The sequence below is a fragment of the Corvus cornix genome, chromosome 4A, assembly GCF_000738735.6.
Source record: "Corvus cornix cornix isolate S_Up_H32 chromosome 4A, ASM73873v5, whole genome shotgun sequence".
NCBI classification, from domain to species: Eukaryota; Metazoa; Chordata; class Aves; order Passeriformes; family Corvidae; genus Corvus; species Corvus cornix.
In genome coordinates this window covers 1,470,503-1,497,021 of record NC_047058.1, presented here as the reverse complement: position 1 = coordinate 1,497,021, position 26,519 = coordinate 1,470,503, and the positions used below count along the sequence as shown (strand labels likewise).

Sequence of the window (26,519 nt, the reverse complement as noted above, 5' to 3'; positions counted from 1 at the left end):
TTAAATAAATAGGTTTTTTCTCTTTCATCTGAGAAATTCCTTCTGTATCGGTGGGGGAGGCGGAGCTGAAACCTGCCTTCTTATGAGGAGACATTCATTACAGGACGTTTCCTCCTAAACTTGTCTCAAAGTGAGGCACTAGGTTAATCCTTGTGGTACATAGCTACTGTCCTTAAGAAAAATAATTTCCTCAGCCAGGCTTTCTATACACTGCCCTTCTCTGCCCCGGTGCTGTCTTGTGTAACAAGGCTGAGGGAGGAGCCCTGCTGAAGGTGGAGGAGAGAGCAGAGGGAGGGAGACTCAGCCCCGCAGAGACGCCAGTGCCATGGATGATGCCGGTTTCCCTCTCCTTGGGAACATGGCCTCTCCCCCTGACTGTCTTCTCGGCACGACTTTCAGACCAAATTAGTTTTGCCTTTATGACCCCTGGAAGCTCTGAATGCTCAGTGTCTTGGCAGGGCTGGAATCCCAGCTCCAGGGGAGTCGCGGGGGCAAAGGTACAACCTCAGTCCCTTTGATCAGTCTGGCTGGCAGGAGCCCTGGCACAGGGCGTGCAATGGCATCCTGTGCTCAGTCTACTGTCAGCTCTGAGCGTGGCATTCCCCAAACACCTACGAGTTACCCTCCAGCTTTGATCATCTCAGTTTATTGGGAAACAGAGATTATGTGATACTGCTGTGCTGAGCTTCTTGGAATCACAGACATCCAGCAGTTCAATCAGCAAAGGTAATACACAAGGTTTGGGCAACAGAAAGTATCTTCTGTAGAATAATAATCACCGAAGTGTCTTTTACTGCTCTCAGTAAAATACACAGTTGCTTTGGTGTGCATCTTGAACAGAACCAGGAGAACCTTCTCACACTGCTCCTTTGCCCTCCTCTGCTCTGGAATATGCTCACTGCTGTGCCTGCAGCATAGGGGGAGCTGGCAGCATGCAATGCTGCCTTTTAAAAATGTTTCCTATTCCACTGGGACAGAGGTGCATTGCAAAAAGCACAGAAATTATTTTGTCATGGACCTGATTTACTGCATGTGTGTTTACCTGGGTCAGCTGCCAGGATGCAGGTCTAGTGCACAAGTTTTGGCAAAGTTTGGTAACAAAGAACGGCGGTCCCATGCCCAGCCTGCTCCAGGAGTACCAGTGATCCTGGGAGCACAGTCGCAGTAATTAACACGTTTCAACCTGGTGCTGACTGTGACAAGCTCTGCGCTGTGGGGACCTTTTGCTCACCACAGGCAGCTCTGCAGCATCTCCACATCTTCAGCAAATCATTCCTTCAGTGAGACAGTTATTTGCATGTTGTCTAACCATTTGCACAGGGAAAAAATGTCATAGAAGCATAGAAGGGAAGGGTTTGGGTTGGAAAGGGCCTGAAGGATCATCTCATTCCAACTCTCTGGCACAGGCAGGGGCACCTTCCACCAAACCTGGTTGCTCCAAGCCCCATCCAACCTGACCTTGGACACTTGAAGCCTAATCTTCTCACTGCACTGGTACAGTTCTGTCCCAAACACTCATCCTGACTCTTGGGTGGTGAGAGCACATGTCCCAGAGTGTGTGGGCTGGGAGGGTCTGTGATTTGCTTTACTGTATCTGTGCACACACAGAGATGAAGTGTACTAGTTTGAAAACAAACCAGTGGGAGGCACCAAGTCAAAATAACAATTTAATGGGGAAATTAAAGAAAAGGAAAAACCTAAAAGAAAACACGCATTCAAATTAACAGAGTCAAGATACAACCTGACACCCTGTTCGTCAGGGTGGTGGTAGCAGTCTGGTAGAATGGTGGCTGCAGTCCTCTGAAGCGGTGATCCTGTAGAAAGAGTCTGCTCTTCCTCAGGTCCAGTGGTGGCTGTGTAGCTCCTGTCCTCTGGAAATCCAGTGGAAGGGTTGTCTCTAGTGTTCAGCATCTCAGATTATATCCACGATGGGATGCTTGGTTCCTCCCCCTGGGTGGAGCATCTCACAATGGGGTAATGAGTCATGAGGCCAAGCGTTGATGAGGCTCATTAACAGAAGATAGTCCGGAGGGAGTTATCTGGGAGTCATGGGGCAGGGCATAGATGGGCCATTAACAGAAAGATAGTCTGGGGGGAGGAGGCAAGGAAACACTGCCCCACCTGGTTTCATGAGGATGGTAATAGAATACACTGCAACCCAGGACAATGAAGTTTCAGGGGGAGTCAGTTCTGGGGTTTTACTGGCACGAAGCACCTCCTCTGTTATGGTGTTTGCTTTGCAGATTTGTACCATCCCCATGTCACTGCCTTTGTCAGTGACTGCCACACGAACTGTTAGTACAGGTGTTAATTCATCCTGTAATGGGATGAGTGAAAATCCCTGCTACTTATCCCTCCCCTGGGCATATCCCTTTACAGGCCCTTCTGTTAGGCTGTTTGGATGCATCCCCCTTTCATAAGGAGCCTCCAAGAGCCCATTCCCAGAGGAGGAGAGGGAGCTGTGTGTGAGCACTCCCTGCTCCCAGCTGGGTCACAGATACATGCAGGCAAACTTCCTTGCAATGCTTTGGCACTTGTATTTCTTATTGGGCCAGACATACTGAGGAGGAAAAAAAGGATTTAACTATTACAGTTTGTAAAAGTTCCAGTTAAGCTTGAAGTTAGGCAAAAAGGAAAACAGCTAGGAAATAGATCCATTTTTTACTGCTGACTCGAGATAAAAGATTCAGTGAGAGGCAACCTCTGGAGTGCTAAACTGATGATGAGTTCTGAAGACATATGTCTCTGTTCTGACAGGACCTAATACTACATAAAAGATATTTTTCAAGAAGCAGTTCTTCAAACATTTATTGGTCAGAGAAGAGGGTCTTAATGTGTACATGCATGCAAATTATAAACCACAATATTAACCTTCACTGAGAGCAGATAAACATGCTGTGAATTGCTTGGAAGGCATTGGAAGTGTTGTTTCAAGCACCTTGATTTTCTTCTACCTCTTCTTTTTTATCACAGAGTGGGAATAGTGTGCAAGATCATTCCAGTTTGTGCAAGACTGCAGCTTGCACATGCTGCCTGTGGTACCGAGGCACACAGCTCCCATGGTTTGGCAGGGAGAGTCACAGCTCTGAACAAGCTTCAGGACACTCCAGAATTCTGCTGCTCTCATCATCCACACAGCACATGCAGCAATGTGGACATCAGGGTGCTGTGCCCAAGCTGCTGGGGCCTGGGCAGTGGGCTCACATTGGCCCTTATGCCATGGCTCAGGAGCAGTTCCGCCCCATCCTGCAGCGTTCTCCTGCAGCCACCTGCCTGCACTAGCTTGTCCTCTTGCTCCAAGCTAGGTTGGCATCTGTACCAGAAGAGAATGGGAATTGGCAACTGAGTGCTGTTCTGAGGAAGCTGATGGCATTTTCTGGAAACCAAGGGGTTTGTCAATTGCTTTAGTTACTGAGTAAGACACACCCAGTCCAGTCAGAATCCCAGTTCCACATTCTCTCAGCTGTTTGCTGATGTTGTTATCATTCTGCTATCAATGGTGTTATCAGCCCTTCTCCATGCTTGGTGAGTTTCCCTTTGTTGTCATCCAGGTTGCAAGGTGATCCCTCAGCTGTGGTCCCCGTGATGAGCTCCACTGAAGCCCGACTTTGTTTGCTTCCCTGGGATTTCACAGGCACAACCAGTCATGGAGTTCAGACACGCGTTCCTCTGAAGTGATAAAAACAATATATCTGATGAACCTAGAAATGTTGCTGTGAAACAATTTCTGTGAAAAATCAGGCAAATTAGGGAGGGAACGGGGAGAAAGACCACAGGTCTGATGGGGAGCAGCTGAGGGAGCTGGGGGCACTCAGCCTGGAGAAAAGGAGGCTCAGGAACTCCCTGACAGGAGGCTGTAGCCAAGTGGGAGTCAGTCTCTCTTCCCAGGTAACAGGTGTCAGGACAAGGGAAAACAGCCTCAAATTGCACCAGGGGAAGTTTAGGTTGGATATTAGAAAAATTTCTTTCCAGAAAGGACTGTCCAGCCCTGGCACAGCTGCCCAGGGCAGTGGTGGAGTCCTCATCCCTGGAGGGATTTAACAGGCATGTGCATGTGGCACTTGGGGACATGGGTTAGTGGTGGCCTTGTCAGTGCTGCAGGTGCAGTTGGACTTGATAATCTCAGAGTACTTTTCCGACTTTAATGCTGTTGTAATTCTGTGTGTAAGGAGGAAGTGGAGGAGAAGAAAAATGAATAGAAACCCGTGTTGAAGTTTGTTGGCTCAGTCCAACATGAGTGCATTCTGTGCCAGTCGCTCACATGAACATGCTGAGATATGATTAGCTTTGACTTCTCTGATACTTATCTTCACAATTTGTTCTATGTTTTCACTTGTCTTTTCTTTAATAAGGAAACATGCCAATAAACTGAATGAGTGGGTCAAGTTCTATTTGTCAATTTAATTTGTTTTGGCTACAATGTGAAGATTAAAACATGCAAGTGAGAGGGAAATAGGATGAATATGAAAGCAGGTGATCTGAACGCACAGCCAAAAACCTGGGCTTAGACCATGCACTGCAAACCCACCACCTGGGTCAGGAACATGTTCCTGTAAAAGGGAACTGATGTAATCAGGTTCAAACTTGCCTCTGGTGAGCCAGATGTGACCAAAAAGAATCTGCTCATTTAATACGAACCATAAGTATCTCAGACCACCCCCCCCCCGAATTATCAAAAACAGGACTGATTTTTTTTTTAATTGGCTAGTAAATGCAGCTGGAAATCACTTTTCTTTTTGTAACTGCTGGTATTGTACAGGTGTCACACAGCCAGAGAATTTTGGGAAGAGGATTCAAGGGCTTTCTGCTCAGCTGAAGAACAGAAATGCAAAGGAGACGCAGATCATCCCTGGCATTCGCAACATCTCGCCCCTGAGTGAAAAGGGCAGTGGGTGTTGGACGCCACCGTGTGTGTCAGAGTAAGGGGACTTTACAGAGAGAGCAGTTCATCCTCCACGAGTTCATCCTGCAGACCATCCAGGTACGCCCCCCGAGCAAAGATATTTTTCCTACAAGAAAATCAGTAGTGGAAAGGGGATGTAAAAAAGAGTGATATTTAACATGATGTGAGAGAGATGATTATTCATGGCAGATGATGGTGACAGCTGGGGAATCACAGTGTCAAACTCTGCAGCGTGATGGAGAGGAATTACTGGTTGTACACACAGGGAATTGTTCCTTCTCCCTTGAATAAAACATACTTTGCTTTCACACGTACTCACTGATGTGACAGGCAGGACAGTGCAAAGGATGAAGGATACTTGCACTTAAAGGCTTCTAGGAAGGAAATCTTGTTTTGTTGGGTTTCTTATTTGGCAGAAGAATCTTGTATGAACCCAACCCTCCCTTCTCTCAGCAGAAGGCAGCTGGAACTGAACCCTCGCACAATCTAGGGTAATATCGTATGTGCGGGCCCTGGAGTAATGGTTAGACTTGATCATCTTAAAGGTCCTTTCCAACCTAAATGGTTCTGTGATTCAATGGAAATCCCAACTAGCTAGGGTAACAGCTAGGACTGACCTGAAAGGACTGTCTGTTTTTCCTTGACTCAAAAGACAGACTATGATACCGAGAAATGCTTCTCTCGTTAGACAGGAGCCTGATCAGGGCTGGCTCTTCTTGCTATGGAGTTTTACACAGAGGGCTGAGGTGTATCCACTGCCAGAGCAGGTGTCTCATAGTGATTCCTTGCTATGACTCCCTTGCTGCCCAGGCTCAAGCCAAGCTGCAAAATCTTGAGCTGAAGCTGAGCCAGACTCAAGGGACATTCACCAGCTGCCTGAGGGACCCTGCTGGCTCCTGGCTGGGTCGGTGCAGCCCAGCCCTCCTCCCCTCTGTGCTTCCAGTAGTGACACGATGAGGGATCTCTCACCAGACCAGAGGGGGTCACCCATCAGGAGAGCAATTCTATGTGTATTACGTGCTTCTAGGTTCTCCCTGGAGCCAAGAATGTTGCAAGTGAACAAGCAGCTACAAAAGAACCATCTAATTAAGACCTGAAGTCATAAATCCGTGGTAGTTTGTTTTCAGTGTGGCTTTATTTGATATTTGCCTCAAAGAGATGAAGAGAGTCAAGGGCAAAGCAGGCTGTAAGGAATGAAGTGATGGCTTTGTCCACTCTTCTCTCCTGCACCAGCAGGGCCCAGAGTGGTACAAGCAGCTGTGGACAGTCCTCCCCTCCACCCTGCTGAAACTTGCCAGGCACAAGGGGCTCTGTGGGCTCATCAGATATGCCTCACGCTCCTCACACTGCCCCCTGGGCTCTGCTGAGCTGGGCCTCACAAGTCTTCCTGTTCTGGGGAGTCTTTGGGCTTGTGCTTTTCCATGGACATACTTCACCCTCTGGAGAAAATGCGGGATTTGGAAAAGCTGAGGTCTGCAGCTGGGTGAGCAAAATAAGAACGCTTGTGTCCAAAGTGCAAGTGTGTCCAAGTTGTTGTCAGAGCAAAGTCAGACAGGGAAGATGCTGGAGGCAGGAGGAAAAAAGGTCATCTGGTTTGCTTTTGTCTTCCAAAAGAAAATGAACCTAGGAAGAAACATATCAAATGGTGACATTGCCTGGATTTCTGAGCAACTTTCCTGGGCCAAGAGCCTGGGCCAAGAAATATTTGAAGCTGTGAGTGCACTGGGTCCTTCAGAGCAGACTGACACAAGGACCACTTCCTCCATGATGTGTACCAAGAGAAATTATGGCCTGGGCCCATCTTTAAGCAGTTTCTGTTTTTGCAGCCCCACATCCCAACCTGTCAGTGCTGGAGCTGACTGCCCCACAGCACAGCAGCCCTGGCAGCAGCCTGCCCTGTGCCCGTGATCATCGTGCTGTGAAAATGACCTGGAACAGGCTCATGGACATACATGGCTGCTCATTTATAATATAGCAGAAAAGTCACTGTCACTGCCAAGAAAAGACAAAAGGCCACCAAACAATAACCCAGCCATAAATGAAGGCTATAAATATGGAGATGGGTGGGAAGTAACTGCAGGTTTCCTCTCATACGCATGGCACCCAGCTTGGAAAGTCAAGATGCTGTGTGTGCCATGGGCAGCCTTTTCTGATCAGAAATTTTTCAGTGAAAAAAAAAATTAATCTGCTTTTCTTAGTTTCCGTCTGTCAACATTAGGATGCAAGGTCAGAGCTCAACTTTGAGTGGAAAACAGGGATAAGTGAAGCCTGTGGTCCCTGGGCACCCTCTCATACAGAGGAAGCTCCTTGAAGGATTTGAAAGTAAGTTTGAAAAACCAATTCAAAAATATGATCAATTGCAGAGAATGAAGCTGTGGGGACAAGTGAGAGCAAAAGGTCACCCAAAGACCCTGGTACGTTTAAAAAATTGCACTGATTGCAGCTGCCTTCATGCTGTGACTGCCCTCCCAAAACAGTTCTCTGTGAGATTCATTGGGCAAAGGCTGAAATATTTAGTTGTACAGTAACACCATAACTGTGCCACAGCCATAGTTGTTGCCTGGTGGATAAGAACAGTCGATTTGCATTAAACCCTGAGGACATACTTTAGGCAGCAGTTTGCTCCTGCCACTGCTGAGTTTCAGCCCAATTCTTGATCCCAGATGCTGCTCCGGCAGAGGATGTATGCACACATTTAGGGCTGGATTCTGTTCAGCTGTGGATGGACTGTGTGCTGGCCACATCACAGGAGCTACATCTGTCCTAAGAGTCAGATGGACTCAGTGGCAGCAAGTGAAACCAGACAATCTTCCTTTTTACAGCATGGAAGGAGGAGAGGAGAGGAGAGGAGAGGAGAGGAGAGGAGAGGAGAGGAGAGGAGAGGAGAGGAGAGGAGAGGAGAGGAGAGGAGAGGAGAGGAGAGGAGAGGAGAGGAGAGGAGAGGAGAGGAGAGGAGAGGAGAGGAGAGGAGAGGAGAGGAGAGGAGAGGAGAGGAGAGGAGAGGAGAGGAGAGGAGAGGAGAGGAGAGGAGAGGAGAGGAGAGGAGAGGAGAGGAGAGGAGAGGAGAGGAGAGGAGAGGAGAGGAGAGGAGAGGAGAGGAGAGGAGAGGAGAGTGCAACAACAGAAAGAGAGAAAAGGACAAGGCGCAACTGAATCTGTGACCTTCGTACACGAATTTGGAAAGCTGCTGATGTTCCTCGGGTCGGGTGGGGGTGACGCGGCTCCCAGCGATCACCCAGTGCCCTCTGCTGACACCAGACTGGAGTAGCCTTGCAGAAGCCCGAGCGGTATCACCCGAGTTGCTCAACAGATATCCCGAGTTCTTAATTCCTCTGGCAGCACAAAACCACAACAATTCCCCTCTGGGAAAATGATGGAACCGCGCTGGCCTGCCCCTTCCCGCAGCTCCTGCGGGGATGCCCCGTGTCCTGCCCGTGCCTGCCTGCCCGAGTGCGCTCATGGAAACACCCGTGATTCAGCCTTGCAGGATGCTGTGGAAAAACACTCCGATGGTGACTGACTTCTGCACCACATCGTGTGTCAAGTGGATGATCCTGCCAATGGAGGATATTTCTACGTCCGTATGTCCACGTGTCCGTATGTCCATGCGTCCGTGTGCCCGCATGACTGTGTGCGGGGGGGTGCTCACAATCTGCTTCGCCTCCCCAGTTGATTCCTGCCTGGTCTCGGTGCCCTCTAGTGTTGTGAACACTCCAGTATGTAAAAAAACTGAAAAACTGATCCCCGCTTCAGAATTCCTGGCTTTGCTAACTCTTAATACATTAATCCGTTAATTATGCAGCACAGTTACAACTTAACGGAGACAACGTGACCCTGAGCATATCAGATGATCACAGCACAACACCAGACACCTGAGATCACGGTTCTGTAAGCTGAAGCTAATGTCCCCAGGCCTCAGCCTGCAAACCACACCCAAATCTGCTGGCTGTACAGCACTCTGCCTGACACAGCCATCCCTGCCTGCATCTGGTATCATCAGCTTTCCCCGATGTTCTCCTGGCTGTGGCTGCGAGGTGCTTATTGAGCTGCGAAATAATCCACCTCAGTAACAGCCGGCCCCACAGACAGGAACTGGGATTAGAGTAGGACTGCCCGGTTTGGTCTCAGACCCAGTGTTGGTGGGCTCAGGCTGGTCAGAGCAGCATGGCTTTCCAGAACCCTGGTGGGGACCACCACAAACCACCACTAACCACTACACCACCACTAACCGACCACTAACCACCATTAACTGACCACTGACCACTACACCACCACTAACCAACCACAAACCACCACTAACCGACCACTAGTCACTACACCACCACTAACCGACCGCTAACCACCATTAACTGACCACTGACCACTACACCACCACTAACTGACCACTAACCAACCACTACACCACCACTAACCAACCACAAACCAACCACTAACCAACCAATAACAACCACAAACCACCACTAACCAACCACTAACTGACCACTAGGGAACAGGGAGAGAGACCACAGGTCCCATGGGGAGCGGCTGAGGGAGCTGGGGGGGCTCATCCTGGAGAAAAGGAGGCTCAGAGGGGACCTTCTGGCTCTGCCTGTTTTTAAGCCTGTTTTTAAGGGTTCTTACCCTAACCACCACAAACCACCACTAACTAACCACTCACCACCACAAACCACCACTAACCACCCACAAGCCACCACAAACTATCACTAACCACCACTAACCAACCACAAACCACTACACCACAAACTATCACTAACCAACCACTAACCACCACTAACTAACCACAAACCACCAACCACCACCGCAAATAGCCACCAACAGTCTCAGTCTGGGGCAGCTCTGCCCATGCCCATCCAGCAGCTGGACGCGCTACCGGCAAATCCTTCACTCCGATGCAATCGGCCTTTTAGCAGCAATCAATTCTGCAGGTGACCTCTGCTGACGGGACTGTGCTCGGTGAAACCACTCTGGTGCCAGGCTCCCGCAGGGCAGCTGCTGGTGTTCCTGTCCCGCACGTCCCACCACAGGAGCCCCCCCGTCCCGTGGCCGTGGGTGATGCAATGAGGCGATTGCATCAGAGGCGGCCCCGCTGAGCCGCCTGCCTGTGTAAGCGGTGAAATCATCCTCACCGCCCAGAACGGCTCCTCCGAGCTCCCCTCGCCTGCGAGGTTGCGTCATTGACCGGCTGAAGCACTGGGCTGAGAAATCCCACCAGTTGGTGAGGGAACTGGGAGAGAGAGCACAGGTCCCATGGGGAGAGGCTGAGGGAGCTGGGGGGGGCTCAGCCTGGAGAAAAGGAGGCTCAGGGGGGACCTTCTGGCTCTGCACAACTCCCTGACAGGAGGGGGCAGCAGGGGGGGTCGGGCTCTGCTCCGAGGGAACAGGGACAGGATGAGGGGGAACGGCCCCAGGTTGCACCAGGGGAGGTTCAGGTTGGATACGAGAGAAAACTTCTTCCCTGAAAAGTGGTCAGGCACAGGCTGCCCAAGGCACTGATGGAATCACCATCCATGGAGGTGTTCAAAATGAGTGTGGTGTGGCACTTGGGGGCATTATTTAGTGATGAACATGGCAGGTGCCAGGTTAACATTTAGATTCAATGTTCTTAAAGGCCTTTTCCAACCAATAATAATTTTGTGAAGTTGACTGCTTAACAGAATTTCATTAAATCCTTCAAGTTATTCCAACCTGACAGTCTGGCTTCTGTTGAAGCTGCTACACAGTGACAGTGGGGAGCTGAGGAGAGTTCTCAAAAGCACTGCCTGGAATGAGAGTGCTTGAATTTTGAAAGGAAAGAGAGAGAAACGGGGACCATTCCCCAGAATAACAGGTTTAAACCCAAACATAGTTCAGGTACTCATCCTGGCACAGCAACCACTATGGGCCAGTGCACAGAAATGAGCAGCACTGACTGCCCATCCTGCCCCTCCCAGAGGTCAGGAAGGCAGCGGGAAGGCAGCAGGGCCCTGTCGTGGGCCTGAGTCAGGATTGAGGAGCAATAGTTCAGGGACAGCGCACTGAACGGGGAGCAGCACTGTCACTGGGAAAATCAACTCCCCCTGCACAAGGAGGTTCAGTTCCACACAGCAGTTTGGTTCACACTGTGGTAGTCAGTCATTGCACGGCAATCCTGGGATACCAAGATCCAGAGCCACCCAGAGACTGAGGGCGAGTCACGGCAAGGGCTGGGAGACGTTAACGCTAAGCCCAGGAGAGCCCTCTGTTCCGGGGCCGTCCATGGCCGGTGTGTGCTGCCCACACACACGATACCCACACTGCACACACAGTACACGGTGTACGCACACTGCACACACACTGCGGGGCACAGCCGCAGTCGGAACCGGTGACATTATTCTTTTCTGGTGTGTGTTCCCCCACGGCTGGCGAGGGCTGGCGGGGCTCCTTCAGCCTCCAGCCCACACCTGAGGTGCCGGACAACCCCAGGCCTTCGGGAACAAGGTCCCGCAAGCCCGGGGGTTCTGTAGTGTCACACCGCGGCCGCTGACAGCAGGACGGCCCGTCCTTATTGTGCCCAGACTCCGCTCGGCGCTGAGCCCCGCCGCCCCGCTGCCCCGGCCTCGCCGCTCCCCGCCGCCCCCGCCGGCGCCGCTCCCCGGCATCGCCCCGCCCCGGCGGCGCCGCCGCCAATGGGGGCTGCGGGGCGGGGCGCGGCGGCACTCCCGGTGCCCCGGACGGGACGGGCTTCCACCCGCTCCGCTCCACGCGGGGCCGCCGAGTCACTGGCGGTCTGGTCCCGGCCCCGGCCCGCGCCGTCTCTCCTGGTCCCGCCGCCCTGCCATCCCGATCCCGATCCCGGTCCCGGTCCCGGTCCCGACCCGCGCTGTGCTGCTAGCACCGGTACACAGGTAAGCCACGGGGTTCGCGCACCTGCCCGCCCGCCCACGGCGGTTGCGACCCTGCCCTGTGCCGGTGTCACCGTCGGAGGTGATTGCGGGGTCGGGGGGCCCGGCGGGACCTGCGGCGGGTCCCGCTCCCGGTAGCGCAGCGGCAGCGATACACGTGGGCTGTAGCTGGCTCCGTGATCACCTCCGAACACCGGCGGTACCGGGGCCGGGCGGCACCGGGCCGATGAGTGCGGGGGCCGGGAGATGCGGAGACCGAAGCCAGGGTCCCGGGGGATGCCGAGCGGGTGATGCGGGGTGGCGGAGCCCCTGGCCGGGACGTGCCCGGGCATATCCCGGCGCGCTGCCGCCTTCCCCCGAGCGGGCGGCGGGGGGCGCCGGCGGGGCCGCGGGGGTCTGGCCGGGCTGCGGGGGCGGTGGGCGAGCCGGGCCGGCGCTCGCCGGGGCGTGCCCACGGCCGGCACCCGCGTGGGCGCCGCGCTGCCCCCGCACCCGTCCCGCCGCCAGCCTCGCCTCGGCTTTTTTTCCAGAAACGAGCAGCTGCCGGATGCGGGGGTCGGTCGGTTCAGGTTGCCTATTAGGAACAATTTCTTCCCCGAAAGATTTCTTGCCCTGCCACAGGTAGTGGTGAAGTCACCATTTGGGGAGATTTAGTGGACGTGTGGATGTGGCACTCGGGGTCATGGGTTAGTGGTGGCCTGAGCAGTGCTGGGGGAACAGTTGGACTCCATGGTCTCAGAAGGCTTTTACGGCTTCAGTGATTCTCTGATTGTTGCAGGAAGATAGTGACAGTCACTAAGATTTAGATGTGGCTCAAAAAACAAATGGAAATCCAAAGTTTGATGCAAATTGATAGGAGCTTTGGAAGTGTTACTTGAGATACCTGGTAAGACAGAGTGTGGGTTTCCAAGGTGGGCAGCCCTAACTTGGCAAAAATCACTGGAAAGTGGGCATTGTGCCCTGGGGACTCCTGCCGTGTGCTAAAGCGGGGTGAGAGCAGTCCGGAGCACTTCCTCTGCCCCCCGAGCGCACGGTGCTTTCACTTAAAGCAAACACAAGTTCCCAGCCACTCCAGATAAAACAATTAATGGGCAATTGTGTGCATAGAATCTCCAGATTGGGAACCCTGCTGATTTCCAAGTCACGTGGAAAGCCTCAGATTCCACCTTTTTTCCTCTTTTTTGCTTCTGTGATAACCCCTTTGCCCACATGAGTCCCACTGCTGCAGAGGTTCTCCCAGCATGGTTTGTAGCACAAGGAGATGAGGAATACACTGCTCGGACCAGAGTGAGGGAATGGCTGAGCAGGAGACTGGAACTGAGTGTGGCCAGCCATGAGGCATGCACTCATATTTTCCAGATAGCATTTTTTCCCCCTGCTTTTCACTTGCAGTTCTTATTTAGGATTTCAGCTCTCTGTTCTTAGGTTCCAATGTATACAAGTGTCTCATCTGAGGCATAGTGCTGCCTGACTGTGCCAGTCAGTCCTGCAGCAGAGCAGAAATCTCCTGTAATGGTGTGCTGGCTCACATGGTGACATGGAAGAGCCACTGCCAGGGTGTGGGTATCTGAGTCCCTGAGGGTGGGTCTGGGCACCTCCTGTCCCAGGCAAGCAGAGACCCATAGCTTGAGGGAACAGGGTCCATGGCTGGGATAGGAAGCAGCCCACCCCATCTCCTCCTGTCCTGCCTGCATCCCTGCCAGCCCCCCCCCCGCCCCAGTACCTGCTGGGCAGATGGGGAGAATCAGCAGTGATAATGTTTTCACTGATTACTTTAATTTTGTACCTTTTCACTTACTATTTTCTTCACCCTTATTTTCCTACCAGAATCCATTAGCTGCACACAGAAGAAATAGATTGGATTCCAGTATAGTCTTTTTTTTTTTTTTAATTACACTTTCACAGAGAGAAGACAATGGCTGAGCTGTAGTGTTGTCACAGGGTGGATGAACTGCAGCTCACACTGTGGCACTGCTGGAACGATTTCTTCTCATGCAGTGAAACTCATTCAGGAGCTTGTGGTTTTGGTATCTTAAGGGCTGATGCAGTGGGGAGCCCATTCTGCTCTCCTGCTCAGGCAGGATGTCTCTTTAAGGCAATAAAAGAGTTCTTCAACAAATTAATAACATTTTTAAGTTACATCTCATGCATCTGGCACTGATGGCAGGAGGCTTTTCTTCCCGCCCAACCTCAAGTACATTGACACTGTGTCCCATGTATACTCATAGTTACTGTGTCACCTTTATATTCCCCTGTGGCAGATAAAATGTGCAGCCCTGGAAGTCGCAGGGAGACTCCATGTGTTCCCAAAGAGGTGGGAGTTCTTGGTTTTGGCTTTTCCTTTTGCCTCAGTAAGACCAGTTGTTTCAGTCACATATTAGGTGATATGCAGTTGCTGCCATACCAGGGCAGCACCAGGTGGTTTAGATGTGTCTTCCATGTACAAATCAAGTGTCTTGGGTCTGGTGGTGTTGAAATAAGAAGGACAAAGATCCCACAGCTTTGAATTTCATGCTGGCTATTCAACAAAGTGTTTGTTCCCTGTATTGTTACACTTGAGCAGCAGCAGACCTGCTCTGTGCCCAGTATCGTGCTGGCACATTGGGGATGGCTGTCTCCTCCATCTTGAGTGATTCCGTCATCCTGGCAAATGTCCTTGTGCGTGGAGTGGCTCTGACACAGGATTCCTTTGGCCTGTGTAACTTTCTGTATTTGGCAAACTGCTTTAAACCGGGTTCTTGTGGGGAGTGGGCTCTGAGGGCATTGTCTCAGCTGCAGGTCCTTCGGAAGGCTGGGAAATTCTGTAAATATATGAGAGAAAGTGGCCAAGATGTGTTCACAGGACAGTTTCACCGAAAACCCTGCTGGTTTGGGGTTTTATTGTTTTGGTGAGGTTTTTTTCACCAGTATTTTTTTTATTGTGTTACAGCACTTTGGAGAGAAGGTAAAAATCAGTCCCTTGCCCTCCATATTCTGGTATCTGGGCTCCTTTCCTGTTGCCTGCAATTGTTTCATTCATCTTTTGCTCTTATTAGGAGCAAAAGCCTGAACCAAGCCTCCAGACCAGAGCATCAGTGGTGCTGACCCACACATGAGGCAGAGGCACCTGCTGGCAGGGGCGAGCTGGGCTCTGGACACCAAACTCACCAAGAGGCTGGGCTCAGGCCACTGGCATGCTGGCCTCCCAGAGTGGTTGGGTGACACCTGCCCAGTGTGCCGGCCCCTCCAAAGTAGTTACCTGTCACCCATCTGGGACTATCTCCCTGCTTTTTATTTTCCCTCCTGCATTCAGCCTCTAGCTGAACCCTGACACCAAACCCTGTGTCTCCTGGGGCAGTGGCACTGAGCTCCCTCTTCACCACCTTCTGAGACGGTGACAAATCTTTTTTTATTCAATGGTGTCAGAAACCTTTATGCTGGTTATAAGCTCTGCCCATGCCCCTCCCGAGGTGCTTGCAAGACAGATTTAGTCCCTTCAGCTCCTCCTGGCCTGTCCCCATGGACTTGGCTGCTGATCCTTGTATCAGCCTATGTGCTTCGAGCAGGAGCTACGTGAGGGTGACTCATGCACTGTGCTCGTCTGGGCAGACCTCATCTCCCATGAATCTCGGCCCTCCAGAGCCAGGGGAGCCCAGCCAAGTGTCCGCTTCCAAAAGGCACCAGCAAGGGAGTGGTGGGATTAGGCAGAGGAGGCAGAAAAAGCCTGCAGAGGAATGCTGCTGTGGGAGGGGAAGGAGCTGTGGCAGGAGGGGCTGGGGGTGCTGGGGGTCCTGTAGCCCATCCTCCTCTGCTGCAAGAGCCTTGCAGGGGCCAGACATCTGGCCAAGCTTCCTTCCCAGAGGATGGCTCTAGTTAAAGTGCCAGGTTCCCCCAGTCAGTTCAGGCTGCTCAGGATGGTGCCCTCCAAAAGGTGTTCACTATTCCTGATGGGTGTTGAGAACTTGCTCCCAGGGCAGGTTGAACAGTTTCTTTCCTTATTTTCTGCACAAGGTAATGGGAAAAGCGAATTGGAGATTGGAGATTTTATTCCCTTTCTGTCATCAAGGGAAGAACTCATCTAGAATCTGCAGAAATAATCAGGCAGCCCCAAAACTCCAAACAAATTTCTCCATTTTGTAGCTCCAGTCTGCTTGCTCTGGTTGAGATGCAGGTCCTGTGCTGCCCTTTGAGCCACCCTTGCTGACAGTGTGGCCCCGTGGCTCCTGGGCTTGTTCTGTTGTTACCTTCAGCTGAGCCATTAATGCACCTCGAGAAGGCTCTGGAGGGTGTTTTGGAGGGAGGTGGGGGCTTGTTCTGCTGGTCCTGAGTTTGCTGTGACTGAGGCTGGGCAGAGCTGAAACATGCATGGAGCAAGAGCCTGAGCAACTGCACAGCTCCAGGGTGGAGCAGCAGGGCCACAGGTGTGTGTGTGTCCCCCATTCTGCTGGGGGTGCAGGGTGTGTGTGGGGAAGTGTGTCCTGTTCTGCCAAGGACACATCAGCCACCAGCATTTGGTGCTGTCACACCAGTGCAGCCTTGTTGGCCAGAGCTGGGCTGCTGGATCCTGAAGCTGGGGCTTTGCTGAGCCTGTGCTGGGGCTGAGCTCTCTACTGATTGTCTGTGGTACCCAGAGCCATGGCTGGGGCTGGCAGAATCCACTGGTGACCTGAGCAGTTAGTGGTCAATACTTCAATACTGTGACTGAAATTTCCTTTGCTGCATTATGATAGCAGCAGAATGGGGCAGCCCATCACCTGCCTTGCTGGGAAGCCTGGCACTGATGAAGCCATGTGGAGTGAGCCAGGAATTACCTCCTGCCCAAGTCCCACTCATGGTGCTCAGCAGTGTTGGCTGCCATCCTGGCCAGGTGGAAATGTCCACCCAGAGATGGTCACACTGCTCATCCCAAATGTGCTAAGGCTGGCTTTGATCCCTCTGCCTTCTGTTCCTCTCCTCCCCAAGCTCTCTTCTCCTCTTCAGCACAATGGCCTGCCAAGAGAGTGAGTACCTGGATGACCAGAAGAAATGTGTCCCCTGCAGAAAGTGCATGCCCGGGCAGGAGCTTTCCAAGGTAAATTGACTTCTCTTTAAGGAGCAGAAATCATCATGGGTGGCATCCAGATGGGTGAATCCTCTGCCAGCCTCCCTTCAGAAAGATGATCTTAGGTCCCAGCATGTTGGGAAGAGGTAAGACTTAGTAGGATGGAATGGTGGATTGTTTCACTTACCCTGGTAGAAGGGTGAGACAATGGAAGCAGGAGGTGGTGAGGAATTTAAGGCAGCACAAGGAGCAACCTGATTTCCTTTTTTGCTGATGGAAGTCTAAATTTCCTCTGGATTATAGCCCCAAGCAAGGTCACACTGCATGGCTTGGCTGCACATGGGTGGGTGCCAGCAGGACACTGCTGCAGGGCAGCAGCCTGGCCTCGCTGGTGGGAGTGCCAGCAGGGTTCCCCTGGCGGTGTCTCCTGGGGCTCAGTGCTGCTGGAGCTTTCCAACACCCAAAGCGCACCGCGGGCCCCAGCTGGGCAGCACACAGGGTCCCTGAGTGTCTCCTGGGAGCTGCACTGGTGGTGGCTGCTCTCAGCTGGGTTCTGAGGACCCCACACATGAGAGGTGACCCTGCCACCCTTTGCCCCCAAAGAAGGGACACTGTTCCCCTCAGTACCATTTGGAACCCATGGTGGCCCCTCACCACAGCCATGTCCCTACCCTTGTGCCTTGCAGGACTGTGGCGATGGCAGTGGCGGGGACGCGCAGTGCGTGGCCTGCCCTCCCAGGAAGTTCAAGGACCGCTGGGGACATCACGGCTGCAAGCCCTGCCTGTCCTGTGCCCTCATAAACCGCCTCCAGAAGTCCAACTGCACGGCGACGGCCGACGCGGTCTGCGGGGAGTGCCTGCCGGGGTGAGCGGGGCCGGCCCGAGCAGAGCCACACCTGGGGGCAGGCAGGGAGGGGCTGGGCAGAGGGGGCTTTACCTAAGGCTACCCATGGTCCCACATGGGACCTAAGAGGAGCCTGGTGACCCAGTGATGCCTCTGTGAGGACACTGCTAATGACATGGAAGTTAGGCTCGTCTGGTGGGTCCTGTTGTGGCTGCAGAGAAGGGAACCTGAAGGCTCCTGTAAATGAGCCATGAAAGAAAACTTCCAGATTCAAATTGTTCTGTAGACACTGGGGTGGCTGCGCCCTGGAAGATATGGGGTTGTAGACCACTATGGTTCGTAGTCCCCAAAGAGGGGGTTAAGGGGTTACTGAAATGAAACAGCTGCATACAGCCAGCCTGTGCCCAGCTCAGGGGTGGCCAGCAGTGGGTCTGGGACAGGAGCGAGTCAGGGTTCCAGTGTATGAGCCTCTTCTCAGACAGAGCTGTAGCTGGGGTGTTCCTGGCCCTTTGAGGAGCTATTAATCAGTATAATCCACTTCAGCAGACATGGGAGTGGGGGGCTATTGGAAAGATGTTGCTTCTTGACAAATGGCTGGACATGAACAAGTAGGTGTGATGTGGCTCCAGCCAGTGATGAGAGCCCTGTTGCTCCTGTTGCCAGCCAGGCAGGAGTGCGGGGTCAGCTGTCCCCCTCTGCTACGGGGTGGGTGGCACAGCTGGCTGCACAGCCAGGGTGGCGGGAGCTCGGTGGGCGCCAGGCTGTGCTGAGCCCGTCTGCTCTGTTGGCAGGTTTTACCGGAAGGCACGGATCAGCGGGCAGCTGGAGTGGGAGTGCATTCCCTGCACCAAGCAGACGCCATCCTCCGAGCCACAGTGTAGGTGCCCCCGCTCTGGTGGGGTCAGGGCAGGTGATGTGGGCACAGCGGAGCCACAGCCCCACTGGAGGCGGCACGGTCATGGCATGTGACGAGGGATGGCAGGGAAGTGCTGGTCCAAGCCTCGGAGTTTGGCTCCAGCGCTTTGTGGCTGTTTGCAGGTCGGTCCAGAACAAACCTGGTGAAGGTCGCTGTCCCTACTGTACCACCACAGGACACAGCCCTTCTTGCACTGACGAGCAGCGCCCTGGTCATCATTGTCCTGGTGCTTCTGGCACTCTCCATCATCTACTGCAAACGATTCTGGAAAAGCCAGTGCCAGAGAGGTGAGTTGGTGCTCTTCTTGCCGTGCCGTTCACCTGTGCCCATGGCCCCTTCTTGCTGTGTAGAGCATTGCCGCTTTCACAGCACAGTAGCCCAGCTGTTCCTCACCTCGTACAGAATAGACACCTCATCCTGCTTCTCATGCCTGCAGGACCTCTCATGTACTTTTCCTGCTCAGTGACACAGAGGAGCCTCCCTCCTTCTTAGGGCCATCAGGAGGAGGAGGAGGCCATTTCACAGTCAGAACTGGCGATCCTCCCTTCTGAGGTTTCTCAGTTGGGTGGCTCTTTTCTGCTGAAGGAAGAGGGCTGTAGGTTTGGTGGCCAGGGTTGGGGCAGGATGGCATCCAGCAGCGTGCTGGGGAGCTGCTGGCTCCCAACTCCTTGCTGGCAGACATACCACAGGGCTGAGGACATGCTAGGGAAGTGAGCCAAGCCTTTGCTCAGGCTGTTTCTCTTCTATCCTCCAAGTCTTCCTGAGGACTCAGAACTTCTCAGGCCAGCGAGCAACATTCCCAACTGCAGCAGTGCCCGGCAGGTTCCTGTGTGAGGAGCAGATGTCTGGACCCTGCTGCCTGGGTGTGAAGAACTTGAGCCCTTGCTACAGGCAGGCAGAAGGTACCTGCTCTTGCTGCCTTCCCTGGGGAGGGAGGGTGGTGCTGGGTTCCAGCTCACATGGTTCCAGGATGAGATGCCCTTAGGCAGGAAGGATGGAGCTGGATGGTGAGCTCCACTGATCCATGCTGGTTTCTGGTTCCAGGCCCTGTGGAAGCAGTGCAGTTCATTTCGGATGGGGAAGCTGTGGGTCTCCAGCTTCCCTCTCTCCAGCCAGAGATGGACTTGCCACCAGCCATTGCAATCAGCACTGCCTCCAAAGCCCAGCTGGGCAGGAGTCTCCTGGAAAGCCAGCCCCTCATCCGGGCCTCAGGCCACAGCGACTGCTTGGACGGGGTCCTGCCACCCCCCACCCCCAGACAGGACCGGCCGGGCCCAGTGGAGGCCCTGGCCCCCCTCTCCTCCTGTGCCTCTGAGATGCAGCACAAGTGGCCACATGCACCAGTGGAGTGCACTGAGCTGGACCTCCAAAAGTTCTCCACCCAGGCAGAGTTCATGGGTAGCGAGCGGCTGGAGGATGCAGCAAGCCAGGCAATGAAGAGGATTCCAGCAGAGAGCGGTGGTGTAGTGCAGGAGGGGGCTCATCACTTGCCCACAGCTGAAATCCCACAGGGGGAGCAGCCGGTAAGTTCCTCATCACTCCTCAGAACTACTGCCAGTTGCCCAAGGCTTGGGCACAGGGGCTGGGCTTAACATAGGGGTAGGAACATGGACTGAAGTATGTTAGTATGGGGTGATAAGGCTGGAGGAGAAACAGCATTCCCTGAGCCCCTGTGATGGCCCTGGTAACAGTGCCAGGCGTTGCTGTTCTCAGCAGACTGCCACCAACCTTGGGGTCTTTGTCTCGCCAGGTGGATGATGTCCAGAGCCTGGTGACTCAAATCAGCAGCACGGCCAAGGGTAAGTGGCCTTCCAGTCTCACCTTTGTACTCCAAGTACTGGCATATCAGAGAGGCAGGTTCTTGGAAGGGAGCTCCTCCAGAAGCCCACCATGTCCCCACCAGGGACTTACCTGACTTGTGGCCTTTTGTGCTGGTCCCCAGGGTACATTTTCTGTGATTCTGCCTTGAGTGGCCTGCAGGCAGGTGGCCCAGCTGTTACCAGCTTTCCAAGACTGAGCCAGCTCCATGTTGCTGTGCTCTAAAAGTGATGTTGGAGGAGATACTGTCCTGGCAGGGTGGTTTTCACCTGCTCGGCAGGGGCTAAGGCTGAAGACTGGCTGTTCCCTTGCCCTTACCCTGTCTGAGTAGGATGGGTACTAACCCAGCTTTGCTGTGTTGCTGCCCCCAGGTCTCCCAATAGCGGAGCTGCCCCATTCCTTGGTGCAGTCACTTGCATTCTTGTTGGACCCTTCCTTGAACGGTGTGAAGAACTTCAGCCACGTGGCACTGGAGCTGGGGCTCATGCCCCAGTTGCTGGGACGGATTTCGGGGTTTGAGCAGCTGGTGGCACACTTCACCTACGCGGGAGCCACGGTCACTGTCCCACTGCTGGCGCAGGCGCTGCAGCGGCTCCAGAGGTTTGACGCCTTGCTCCTGCTCTGCGACCACTTCGCACTCAGCCCCACGCCAGACCACCAGCGCTAGAGGACAGGGAGGGACGGAGGAAGCTCCATGCACTGTTGCTGGTGTGGAGAGGATCCAGTGGCCTGCAGTCACATAACATCCCTGGTGTGCATGGCAGGAGAACATAGAGATGGTCTTTGCATCATGGAATGGAAGGACACAATGGGGGCATCCCTGCACAGGGGTTCCAGGAAGCACAGCTGTGCCTTTTACCAGCTCTGTGGGGGAGGGCTTGCTCAGGCCCTTACAGAGGCTGTTTTTCTCTGGCTGGGACACCCTTGCCTGTCAGTCGCTGTGCTGCCTGTGCTGTGCTGCTCTGGCTGTGCAGTGAGCCCTGTCATGCCCCACTGTTGCTATGGGGTCCCTCAGCCATGGGACTCGGGCTCCACGGGCAGTGCCCTCCTATAAGCCCAGCCATTACCTCTCTTCCATTCCAGCTTTCCCATCCTTCCTCTGGCCCATGCTCTGTTTTCCCAGGTGTCAGTTGCCACTTTCCCAGTTTACTTTTCAGTTGCTTCTCTCCCTCTGTGCTGCAATTTCTGTGGCAGAGAACCTGGCCATGGCTGGTATGCCGGGCTCCAGCCTTTGTCCCCCTGTGCCACCCTGGCACATTCCTCTTGTGCCCATTTGTGGTGCGGTGCAATACCCTGGCAGGAGTTTTGGACTGATTGCCAGGATGATCTGATGTATGTCCTTGTTGTGGGGCTGTGGCTGCTGGCCATGGGCAGGTGCTGGCTCACCCCAGCCCTGTGGCTGTTCACTGCCCATCGCCTCCAAGGCTTCGCAAAATGGCACAGGGTGTCAGGGGCAGGGACGCTGCACCGCCGTACCCTGGGGAGCGGGAGGCAGCTGAGGGCTGAAGCTGTAACTGGTCACAGGCAGCAGTGACGTTCCTGTGCCAGCCACAGCAGGAGCTCCAGGATCTCCTCCTCTTTTAAAATAATATTTTTCTTTTTTTTTTCCTGCCTAAAAATGGCCTGATTTCTCATTCCTAGGAGTTGCCTACTGGGAAGGGGGAGCACGCTTCTGCTTGGTATTTTCTCCTGGGGGATTTGTCAGAGCTTGCCATGGTCTTGCTGTCACTGGTCACCCTGATTTTGGTGTTGTGCCTGCAGCCTGGGGGCTGCGGGCAGCTGGGCTGTTCTCAGCCTGCCCTGGCCACTGGGGCTCTGCTGGCGGCCCTCGAGAGGAGCGGGGGCACGTTCCTGAGCGGGGCCCAGTGGCGCGGGGGCGGCCAGGCACGCGGGGCCTGCGGAGGCCGCTCCCGCTGGGGTCACGGGCAGAGCAGCTGCCGGCAGGGCTGGAGCGGTGGCTCAGCGCCCGGCAGCGCTGGCAGAGCGCGGTGCTAATGACACCACGGTGAGGGTTCGATCCCTGTGTGGGCCATTCACTTCAGAATCGGACTCCATGGTCTTTGTGGTCCCTTCCAACTCAGGATACTCTGTGATAAATGTCACCCTAGCTGGCCCGAGACTCCCAGACAGCATCCCTGGGGCTGAGCTGCTGACGTTTGTTCTGCCTCTGTTGCTTTGATCCTCACTGCCGTGGCTGGGTCTGCTGAGTGCTTTCTGCTGTCGTGCCTGTCACCGGGGTCTCAGGCCAAGCCAGTGGTGTGGCAGTCACCAGCAAGTGGCACTGTTACCCCACTGCCAGCTGCCCCTCCCCAGGCCCCCTCGGCTGAGCCCACAGAATTCTCCTTTATCTGACCACAGTACCTGAAAGAAGCAGGTACCCTTCTAGGAGGGCAGACGTCCTCCACACCCTGGGTATTAATAGCTGCTGGTGTTTCCCTTTCCTGTTTAATGATGTTGGGGCTTGAATGTGCCCAGGACATGCTCAGATAAGCAAAGGCATGGGCAGTTTCAGCTGGATCTGGCACTTTCTCTCACTGCTTGTTTCTTCCACAGTCAAGGCCGTTTTACTGCTCTTTGCTCCCCAAGACCCACAGCGTTGAACCTTGTGCCATGTGGGGCCAGGATTAGTCAGACTCTTGCTGCACTCTTGGGCTGTTAGGGAGCAGCCGGGAGTGTTGCTGCAGCACACGCAGCCTGGGGCCAGGGATTTCCTGTTTGAGGCTTTTCTGTGGCACGGAGAGTGCTGGTTTTAATCACCTCACAAAATCCAGTAAATATTTAATCCCTTTGTGGACATAGTCACTTCCTGTGGGAAGGAAAATAACTTCACCCGCTGCATCTGAGTAAGAGCCTCCCTGCAGCTCGGCTAGCCGGCCCTGGCTTTGAAGTTGGAACTGGCCTGGGCAGCTTGTCCTGTGTGTTCCTGTGTCACCAGTGCCACCAGTGTGTGATCACTTGGAGTGCACAGAGTTGCGGCAGCTGGGTAGGATGGCAGAGCCAGCCTGCTCCTGTCACAGGGCAGTGTCAGGAGTAAGAGATGGGCAGGAAGGGCTGGTAAATTAAAGCTGTGAATATCGGGGACATATTACAGGTGTGTGCTGCAAATCTTTTCACATGCTGGGCAGCTCCACTGGTGTGCTGGGGTGGGTCTCTGGGCCAAGCAAATGGAATGAGGCTTTAGTTCATTTGTTTGGGTTTTTTACTCACTTTTATAAAGAAATCAACCCCATTTCCTTCATAGCTTTTAAGGTAAACTATTATTTTTCAGTTGTTTGATGTCTGAGCAGTATTCCTTACAGTCAAAACTTAACCCCTGCCTTGAGGGTGCAGCACATTGGGTGGGTGTGTGCTGTGTATGGGTATGGGTATGGGCTGTGCCACACAGGGTGTGTAGGGTGGGTGTGTGCTATGCCACAACTCCTGCCTCACTGGTGCTGCCCATCAGGCCTGGCCATGCCACTGAGTGTGCTGCCTCAGCACTGGTTAGCAGGGGCTGGTTTTAGATGTGTTTGAACTGTTCCCCCACACAGCCTCACACATGGTATCAGTGCAAGTCACACTGGCTGGTGCTCCAGCAGGGCTGGACACTGCACAGGAGTGTTGCAGGATGTGGCTTTTCAGCAGTGAGGTTCCCCCAGCTCCCAGCCAAGGGCTGCTCCCCACTCTCACTGTGTCCATGGCAGGCACCTTCCTTCAGCTGTGGTGACAAAACCATCTGTGTTTACAAGGGCCAAAAGTTCAACAGGTAACCTTTAGCCCACCCTAAGACCCTTTGGCCAGGCTGCCTCGAGCCCAACCAGAGCCCTCAGGGAACCATGAGAGCCTTGGAAACAGTGATAACGCTGTGACTTGGACATCAGAACAACGGTGATCCCTGGGCAGGGAACTGCTTCAGTGGGGAACCAATGGACTTGATACTTGACTTTTGCTTTTTAATAGTATTTTCAACATAATACATGGAATGTAAGGGAGGGAAATTCCTGAAGTGCTGGATCTCACGTCACAGCCTCAGGAAGCCATTTGTGCCAAGCTGGCATGGCTCACAGAGAGGTGAAAGAAATCAAATAACTCTGCATCTGCAAACTTGAGCTGGGACTGAAGGGTGGAAACACTCCAGTGCAGTGGGGTTGTTTTTTTACAAGTGATTGGTTTCCACACCAGTCTTGCCTGGAAGTCTGATTTGCAGAGGAATTTGTATGATAAGTTTAAATCCAGCGCTGTTCTGGGAAGCTCTTAAGCATAGACTTAAAATAGGCACATACTTCAGTGTTGTTAAAGTGTTTATTCTGATGAACAATTGATGAACATCCCTCGGGTGCTGTTCCTGAACAGGGGGCTCATGAGAGCTGTCCCTCCAATGTGCTTTTACAGAAATAGGCAATACTGAAGAAAACTTGGTGTTACTGATCTGAGCACACTTCTTGGAAGAGTCTGCAAGTGTTGGGGGAGATACCCTCTCCATGTTGGATTATTTGATACTTCAGACTCTGGTGCTTTTCAAAAAAAGAAAATCACTACATTTCTGTAGCCATGGTTTACCCAAGGGAATACTTGTTGTTTTTTTATGGTAGATGTTATTTTTCTTTAAGGTTACGAATGGGTTATTTATATTTTTGTAAATTCTGCGCCGTTACTGTTGTAATTCTGCTGTAGTTGTTTCTGTTGGGTTTGGGGTGTTGTCTGTGTTCAAATGAAGCAGAAGCTGAAGCTCCTGCCCTCTGTTAATGGAAGGGGGATGGTCCCCCACATTCCTCCAGACCTGGTGCTCTCGAGTGATGTGTGTTTGTAGTTCAATAAATTTTGGAGCCAGACATGGTGATGTTTGGTGAGTTTTGATTCCTCTCCCCATCACCTGCTGGTGGGAGCTGATGCTGCAGGGGCCAGTGGGGGCTGGAGGGCCCTGTCTGGGAGGGGGCCCATCTGGCAGGGCAGGCAGCACTTCTCAGAGAGATGCTGCAGCAGCTGAGGCCATCGGCCTCATCCCCTGGTGTGGGAACAGGCGGGAGGGGCTGGAGTGGGTGCTGCTGGATGGGGTGCCCGTGGTCCTGGGCCCGTACCCTCAGGGTCCCCAGAGGGCACCTGCCCCAACCACAGGCATCAGCTTTTGGTTTTGGGTGGGTTTAACATTCCCCAGAGGGGCTAAGTCTCAGGTGTGGTTCACGGCATGGCCTGGGGACAGAGGGAGGCAGAGACCCCTAAGCAATGCCCAAGGAACTCCCATTCCTGAAGCTTCGCTGAGGAGCAGTTGCTGTTTAAGCTCGGTAATTACAGGTTCGTTAAGCCTGTTCATGCCCTTACACTGATCTGTTTAAAATAATTATTAGTATGAAGGATGTTTTTGGTCTAATTAAAGCTATGATACTTGTCCAAACTCTGGCAGGCTCTATGAGTGCTTGCAGTGCTGCAGCTCATCCTGTGTGTGAGGATCCCCATGCAGTGCTGTGTCTGCAGCCCTGGCTGCCTCTGTCATACCACAGGATAACAGCTATGGACAGCACAGCCTCCGGAGTCAGGGCCCAGAAGAATCAGCCATCCACCCCCAAACACAAAGCCATGCAGTGGTACAGGTACTCTGCACCCAGAGTTTCCAAAGAAGCCTTTTCTGTGGAGTATGTGGGTGCCTGGAGCCTGTTGTCCCAGACGCTCTACATGGTGCAGCCCAGGTGTTCTGAGAGCACCCAACCTCACCACAGTCTGCAAGGGGTGATGATCCCCGTGTCCATGCCTGCACCCCAAGGCAGAAGGTGTGGGCAGGGTGCTGTGGCCCTCCCATGGGCGACCTGAGCCCAGAGCTCTGCCTGTGCCTGTCACTTGGCCAAGGCCACTGTCACTGCAAGAGGAGAGGGCCAGAGGTGTCCATTGGGAGAGCAGCTTCCTGCATGCTTTTGGGGTGGGAATTCAAGGCATGCCATGCCTTACCTTCAAGTGATTCCTGGCTCTGGGGTTGTAACCATCCAGACTCTGCATTCTCAGGTGACTGGACACACTGCAGTAGGTAAAGGGTGGGTGGGTTTGGCCACACCTCAGGTCTGCTCCTCTGAAAGAACAGGGGCACCCCTCCCATGCAGAGCAGACGCTCCCACCCAAGGCAGGAACTCCCAGTGAACAAGAGGTTTACACCCACTCTGCTCCTCACCTCAGAGCGCTTGTGTTGTCTG

General features: G+C 53.5%; 1 protein-coding gene across 2 annotated transcripts; it reads left to right on the top strand.

Annotated features, from left to right (window-relative positions):
• Positions 1–11,573: 11,573 nt before the first annotated feature.
• Positions 11,574–25,172, top strand: EDA2R (ectodysplasin A2 receptor). 2 transcript variants are annotated; one of them, XM_039572182.1, is made up of 9 exons: positions 11,574–11,766; positions 16,723–16,813; positions 17,470–17,648; positions 18,419–18,504; positions 18,666–18,830; positions 19,299–19,445; positions 19,588–20,066; positions 20,294–20,342; positions 20,733–25,172. In XM_039572182.1, the coding sequence occupies exons 2-9, from the start codon at positions 16,727–16,729 to the stop codon at positions 21,026–21,028; spliced, it is 1,488 nt and encodes a 495-aa protein (XP_039428116.1). In that variant the 5' UTR covers positions 11,574–11,766; positions 16,723–16,726; the 3' UTR covers positions 21,029–25,172. The 2 variants fall into 2 exon arrangements, with proteins under 2 accessions (XP_039428116.1, XP_039428115.1); XM_039572181.1 differs by having other exon boundaries at positions 16,705–16,813.
• Positions 25,173–26,519: the final 1,347 nt, after the last annotated feature.